At 40.7% G+C, this 7,639-nt stretch overlaps 1 protein-coding gene across 1 annotated transcript in view; it reads left to right on the forward strand.

Annotated features, from left to right (window-relative positions):
- Positions 1-7,309, forward strand: part of LOC139640535 (xylulose kinase-like) — a 35,554-nt gene extending 28,245 nt beyond the window's left edge. The window contains exons 8-9 of the mRNA XM_071514710.1: positions 5,638-5,732; positions 7,234-7,309. Coding sequence (XP_071370811.1) covers positions 5,638-5,732; positions 7,234-7,272 — 134 coding nt within the window. The 3' untranslated portion in view covers positions 7,273-7,309. The remainder of the gene's footprint in view (positions 1-5,637; positions 5,733-7,233) is intronic.
- The last annotated feature ends 330 nt before the right edge of the window (positions 7,310-7,639 follow it).

Below are 7,639 nucleotides of genomic sequence, written 5' to 3' on the forward strand. Positions count from 1 at the left end.
TGCAGCTCCAACTCTTGAATTCTTCGAGTGGCACCGTCCAGTTTACCTTAAGGGGAAGAAAGAGCGTACAACTTGATAGGTATCACTCATCCATCTATCCATTTTCACTCCGTCTTCATTACTGGATGCTGTTTGTTGGTGAGCTTGACAGTAATTCTTGACTCTTATGAGGTGAAGAGACCAATAAAATTGTATTAAGTTTACAATGTAATGTCTGTGGAGGTTCTCAGTCATCCAGGTCATGTTCATATCTTGTAGTATTCATAGTTACTGGGCTTGCTGTAAAAAGACTTGAAGTTTTGATCCTCAAAAAGATCAGGCAAAAGATCATGACTATGCCTGCTATCCTTCTCCTGGTTAGTATTACAAAAAAGAGTAGCAGCCTATTCTGTCTTGCAGAAAAAAATATATGACAGTGAATTACATTGTAACTATCTTATAGTAGTATTCAGAGTGGCTGGACTTGCTGTGAAAAGACTTGAAGATGTTTTGCTGCTCATCCAAGAAGCTTCTTCAGTTCTACTGACTGGTGGGGATGTCTCTCTGGGGTGACACACTTAAGAGGTTAAAACGTTGCTGCTAGCTAGCCTACTAGCCTATTAGCTAGCCTCTTACTAGCCATCTAAATCAGTTACAGAATGGTAAATTGGAAATGATCGATAATGTTACCAAAAAAAAAACGATTGTAAATACATAAACATTATTAGTCTTAACTTTACCTTTCGAAATTACTTCGAGTTGTTGTTGAGCATTCCTGCATTTTCCAGAGAAGTCTCCGGTGTGGTAGAACGGAAATAAAGATACACTGTTTTGCGGAAAAGCGGAAGTCAGTTGACGCCATTGTGAAAAGGGCCTACTCCACATCACTAGAGAGCCGCAGTCACTGGGCACATGGCAGACCGATGCGAGAAAACCCCTGCACAATCATTTAGGAGACCCCGTTGTAACCAAGGCGTCCAAATGAGCATGCACGAAGTAGTTGGCCAGGCCCTGAGTCTGACTGAAATATGCTTGTCTTCCTAACAGCAATGTTGTAGTGAGCCCAACTTTTCACAAGGAAATTAATAAGTTTAGTTGTAGCAAATAATGTTATTTAGTTAACAGGGCAATTTACCATATGTTTTGTTCAATTTACTGAAAAATCACATTAAGGCGAGCAATTTCAAGTTTTCATTGTCGCAAATGAAATGGAGGAACCTCCTGTCTCTTCAGATAAGGTTTTCATAATGAATAATAATGCTGTAGACTTACTGCATGTGATGCTGTTTTTGTTCAAAGCAGTTCTATCTATACTGGAGGGAACATTCATAACATACATATCATCATATCATATCAAAACACTGTCATCAACTCATGGTGTTTAACTGTCTTTATCTCACATACATGGTCTTGTGTGAGTAAATGCTTGCAGTGACCACTGTCTGGTTAAATATTGATTGTACTGTATATCAGCATATGCATATTTATATTTATATTTAAGAAAATGCAAGGGGAAATAGATAAAGATGTTCCACCTGAGGATGGTATGCTTTATATAATTAAGGAATCTATAAATTTTTCATGATGGACTCACCATATTACAGGACTTATTGTTCAATAAGTGCAAGATGTTATGGATAATTGTGAACTGTGGTGCAAACCAATTGAGCACTTGGTTCCAATAAGCATTTCTAATGAAAACAGAAAGCAAAGATAAAGGTTCAGAACAGCGGTACTGGCCATAATAAGATAGTTCAGTCATGTCAGCTTGTGCATCTAAAAGACAAACATCAGGATGGATTTATAAAGCCTAAATAAAGAGTGAAACTAAAGAAAAAGTGAAACTTGTAGGGCAGTCTTCTGCTGCCCTACAGACTTTTGCATTGAACTGAACTGCATTGAACTGAACTGCATTGAACACGCACCATGGGCCTGTACAGGATCTGTGCTTGTTTACACACATCTGTACAATAACAATATGTCACATGACTGTCTCGTCTCATCCCTCTACAATTGGACTAACATTAAAGTTAACATTACTCCAAGATCATGGAGAACTTAGCCGAAGAGTCCGCTGGTGGTGAGTCAGCATTATTTAATTGGTTGACTCAGCAGGCTGTGGTGATGCTGGCAGCCTGTCACTTTGGTTTTGAGAAAGCATTGATTGGTGGACGGCAATTTCATAATTTCATGTTGGTGATGTTGATTTTGACATTTCACATGAAATAGTAGGTAAAAACTGTTTTGATTTGGGTTTTTGGCTTTGGGAAAGTGTAGATTAGTGGGCAGCATTGTTTTCATTTGATATTAATATGGCGATGTTAGCGTGGCGGTAACGTTATGGAGGCATTTCATGGCCTGGCCCTGTCAGTCACTTGAGCTAGTGTCCTGCTCTGATCACTGTCCTGCTCAGCCAAGGCAACAGTGGTGCGTTGTATATTTTCTGTTATGTTTTGAACCGTGAAGTCAGGTCCAGCAGCTTCAGTTGTTCTGGAGAAGCTTCTGGGCCGTTCCTCTGTGGAGCTCAGGGCCTGATGTGGACTAACAAACTGCACCGAGTTTCAGCTGCATGGGGGAGGAGAGGATGACTGAAGTTTCATTTGTGGGTGAACTATTCCTTTAAGAGAGAGAGGGAGAATGAAAGAGCACAGATGAATAGATTTGAAGCAGAATTCATTCCATCTTCAGAGCGGAGGGAAAAGTCACCTTGGTCTGTCAGGAGTTTGAGTTTCATGAGAGTCATGCAGAGGCGATCCGGACAGATATCTCCATCAGTATCCCAAGTACATGTGCACAAGCTGCCAGACAAGACCGGTTTGACAGTACAGCACATTATGACTTGGTATTAAAGCTGTAAGTCATGTTAAGACTGTTACTTACAAAACGTTATTGAAATAGTAAGATGATTTTTGGGTGGCAAAATGTTAACTGACAGGATCTATAGTGTTTTGGAATGAATATGTGCAGATAGGTCTTGACAAACACAAACCATCGCTCAAAACTGGACTTGTGGATCAAAGGAAATCTCTCTGTGGGGAAAATGAGTTTCACCTCATCGTCCCTGTCAGTCTGACTTCAGCTGGCATTTTAAACTTGTACATTTTCATCTACACACATTTCTCTCCCAAACGGCACTGGATCTGCTGAATCCAGATGCTGCTTTGGTGTCAAAGCAATTACTTTGCTAACAGCAAACACGTCACAGCTAGCAGTTCTGTGACTGTCTGTAAGTAGGCTGCCAACACGTCTGTTTGTCTTTACAACTGTACACAACAGAAAAATATATAGACTACTATGGTTTACTAACACGAGGCATTGTGTCATTGGTTTTTCACAGAGTTGTGGACTCGGAAGTTTTTTGCTATTAGTCATGTTTTCTCTCTCTCTCTCTCTCTCTCTCTCTCTCTCTCTCTCTCTCCCTCTCTCTCTCTCTCTCTCTCTCTCTCTCTCACTCTCTGTGAATCTCTGTCTTTATGTTTATTAAACCTGTCAGTCTGAACAAGTGGAACACTGAAATCCAGAGGTGGGGACTCGAGTCACATGACTTGGACTCGAGTCACATGACTTGGACTCGAGTCACAGTTTTAATTGCTTGAGACTTGACTTGCATGAAGAGAAGACTTGAGACTGGACTTGACTTGGGTTCTGGTGACTTGGGACTTGACTCTGACTTGTACTCTGATGACTTGAAAAGGTTTCTAAAGTCTTGACTTGAGATCTTGTGTTTGTGTAAATGACTTAGATTGAAAGTGATGAGATTTGTTCCAGCAGACGACTGAATTTAAATTCTGTTTTCTGAATTTGTATGGAATGATTGAATTTATTGAAGTTGAAACTGATTATAGAAATCAAACTCATGATGCTCTTACCAAGTTTTTATCCTATTAAAACCATATTGCATTGAAAAGCCCTGGATATTTAGTTTTCTTTAAGATATTAAATTGATACTGGACTCTTGATTTGTTCTGACTTGACTTGCTGTTCTACATTTAGACTTGAGACTTGACTTGAGCCTCAAGACTTGAGACTTGAGCAAAGTTGACTCAGTCACACCAGCTAGCCAAACCTCTGCCATGCTGAACAGTTCAGAGTCACAGAAGTGTAAATACTAGCACATGAATATCGATTTGTTGACAGGCTTTGCCATGAGTGTATGAATAAATTGGTTGTGTGTGTGTGTGTGTGTGTGCGCTCAGACGCTATTCCTCTCTCTGTCTCTGTAAATCGTTTTCTCTTCCTCTGTTTCTGTGTGCATATTTGAGTGTGTGTGTGTGTGAGAGAGATTGTGTATGTGTTTCTGTGTGTGTGTGAGAGAGAGAGAGTGTGTGTGTGTCTTACTGTGTGTGTTGTGTGTGTGTGTGTCCTCTGCTGTGTGAGAAGGTCGGACAGAAAGTAGTTTGACTCACCAGGTCGCCTCGCCCCACGGTAGCAAATTACACACAGGGCATGATGGGAAAAAACACTACATGTCACTCCCATGATCCTTTGCACGGGGAGGTCATGACACAAAGTCCTCAGAGAAAGCAATACTTCTGACCTTGCCTGTGTGTGTGTGTGTGTGTGTGTGTGTGTGTGTGTGTGTGTGTGTGTGAGAGGTTTTTGCTGAGCACAGAAGCTCTTCCTCAGCATCACACTGCCCTTCTGTACTCTAACCTCTAGGGTGTGTGTGTGTGTGTGTGTGTTTGTGTGTGTGTGTGTGTGTGTGTGTGTGTGTGTGTGTGTTTGTGTGTGTGTGTGTGTGTGTGTGTGTGTTTGTTTGATGCTGGTGATGTGTGTGTGTGATTACGATAATGTTTGTGTGTGTGTGTGTGTGTGTCTCTGTGTGTGTGTGTGTTTAATATAGTTACACACATTCTTTATGAGTTATATGAATGCAGCATGACTGATAGTAGTAATTAATTTATTAACGATCCTGGAACCAAATTGCTGATTGATTACCAACTGTGGTAATAAACCACTGATTGGTTCATGATCCGAAGACTACAAAACTACAAAGCACTAATTGGTTAACGACCCTAACGACCCCGGTTAAACTGCTGATTGCTTAACAACCTTGGGACTATGCTTCTGATTAGTTAATGATCGAGAAACTAACTGCTGATTGGTTAAAGATACAGGAACTAAAACACTAATTGATTAACAAACTTAGGACTGTGCTGCTGATTGGTTAATGACCCACAAACTTAACCACTGATTGATTAACAACCCTGTAACTAAATCACTGATTGGTTGTTATCCCTGCTGAACAGCTTTATTGGTTAACAATCCAGGAACTAAAACACTAATTGGTTATTGGCCCTAGGACTAAAATGCAGATTGTTAACGACCTTGTGGCTAAACCACTGATTTGTTAACGACCCGATTAACTAAACCACTGATTGGTTTCTGTCCCAGGTCCTAAAGGCCCAGGACAGCTGATTGGTTAATGATCCAGGATCTTAACCACTGATTGGTTAAAGACCCTGGGACTATGCTGCTGATTGGTTAATGACCCAGGATCAAAGCCACTGATTCGTCAGTGACCCTGGGACTACATCACTGATTAGTTAACAACTCTTGGACTAAACCAATGATTGGTTAAAGCTCTAATGATGATTTAGGACCAGTAATTGGTTAACGATGGAGGATCCAAGCCTCTGATTGGCTGCTGTGTTTCAGGTCTGGTAGCAGAGTCTGGAGTTTCCTTCTCTGAGGCGGTGAGGAACGCACCGGAACCACAGCTGGCCGTCACCCCGAACCCTGCTGCACAGGAGGTACACACACACACACACACACACACACACACACACACACACACACACACACACACACACACACACACACGTACATATGGACACTCAAACTTACTTGTTGCAGCATATTATACATGCTAACACAGCAAGACACTCCTTATAGATGTAAATGCTTCCATTGTACTCCAGGGTATATACACACACACACACACACACACACACACACACACACACACAAACCCACACACACACACACACACAGTCCAGCGGTGTTCCCCCAGCAGTGTAATTAGCATTTATTAAATTAGTCACAATGTGTGTGTGCAGGCATGTTTTGCATCCTGTATGTGTTTACTGTTTTATAGAGCCTCATATTTCCCCATGGTGTGTCCTCCCACACACACACACACACACACACACACACAGGCATGCCTGGCGTTTTGCTCGGCTCATCACTCGGTGTGTGTGTGTGCAGTGTGGGCGGAGACGACCTGCAGGCCGTTTAGCCTCAATAAAACTGTTAATGAGAGAGACTTATTATTAATTTAGCCTTAATTTAAACCAGATCGCCCCACTGAGCTTTAAACCTCGACCAGAGAGAGCAGCAGAGTTTTTGTGACATTTCAGAAATACATAACAGTCAATGACAGTCAGTCTCAAATAATTGTATTATGTAATAATATAATAATTATGTAGTATGTGTTGCATTATTGACATAGGACATTTCTACCCCATCATTTTTTTAGGATAAACAATTATCATTATTATTATTATTATTATTATTATTATTATTATTATTATTATCATTATTATCATTATTAACAATTATTATCATTATTGACAATTATCATGGTAACACTTTACAGTAAGGGTCACTAAGTTAAGGGTTAGTTAATACTTAATAAGCATTAACTAACCCTTAACTAACAGTTAACTAATGTGTAATTTACTAATGGTGTTCATGTTAACTAAGGTATTAATTTATACATTATTTAATAGTTTATAAAGATGACTATTAAATAATGTATAAATTAATACCTTAGTTAACATGAACACCATTAGTAAATGATTACCAGACACATTAGTTAACTGTTAATTAAGGGTTAATTAATGCTTATTAAGCATTAACTAACCCTTAATTAATGTACCCTTATTGTAAAGTGTTACCATTATTATTAATATAAACAAAATTATGAGAAACCTGACTGTGACAGCTGGGAAACGCTGATATTTGCCCAAATGCTGAGACACTAAAACCTTAGAGTGATCGATCAGAAAAACAGATTTAGTGAGATAGATGTGTGTGTGTGTGAGTGTGTGTGTGTGTGTGTGTGTGTGTGTGTGTGTGTGTGTGTGTGTGTGTTGGTTTGTTGTGAGTGTCAACATGGCGGTGAGGCAGAAGAACAGAAGAAGAAACAGACTCTACAGTAGAAACTCAGTCAGAACCTGATCTGGAAACCTCCAGTCCTCCCAACGCTCCACCAGGTGAACTCTGTTCCTCTGTCTCTGTGTTCACCGCTAGCTGCTACAGAACAGACAGAGGAACGATCCGATTGGCTGAAAGAACTTGGGTCGTTTATTTAGATGACATCATCGGGGTTCGTCCCCTCAGCCGTGTGTCTGGGTGGGAGTTGAACCTGCGACCCGGCGGTGCCTTGCTCTGTAACGCTCTGCAGAAACACAGAGACTGGAAATCAGGTCAGGCTTCATGCAGTTCTGCTGCGGGGAGACGAGAATGCTAATATGACAGATATGAGGACATCACACACACACACACACACACACACAGAGACACACACAAACACACAGAGACACACACACACACACACACACACAGGGACACACACACACAAACACATGTGGAAACACATTTATGGCTGCAGACACACACACACACACAAAGACACACAGACACAGAAACACACAGA

This window comes from Centroberyx affinis, unplaced genomic scaffold, assembly GCF_046629955.1.
Source record: "Centroberyx affinis isolate AG114_WGS23_722 - 3 ecotype Tasmania unplaced genomic scaffold, CSIRO-AGI_Caff_v1 ptg009740l_1, whole genome shotgun sequence".
In the NCBI taxonomy this organism is placed as follows: domain Eukaryota; kingdom Metazoa; phylum Chordata; class Actinopteri; order Beryciformes; family Berycidae; genus Centroberyx; species Centroberyx affinis.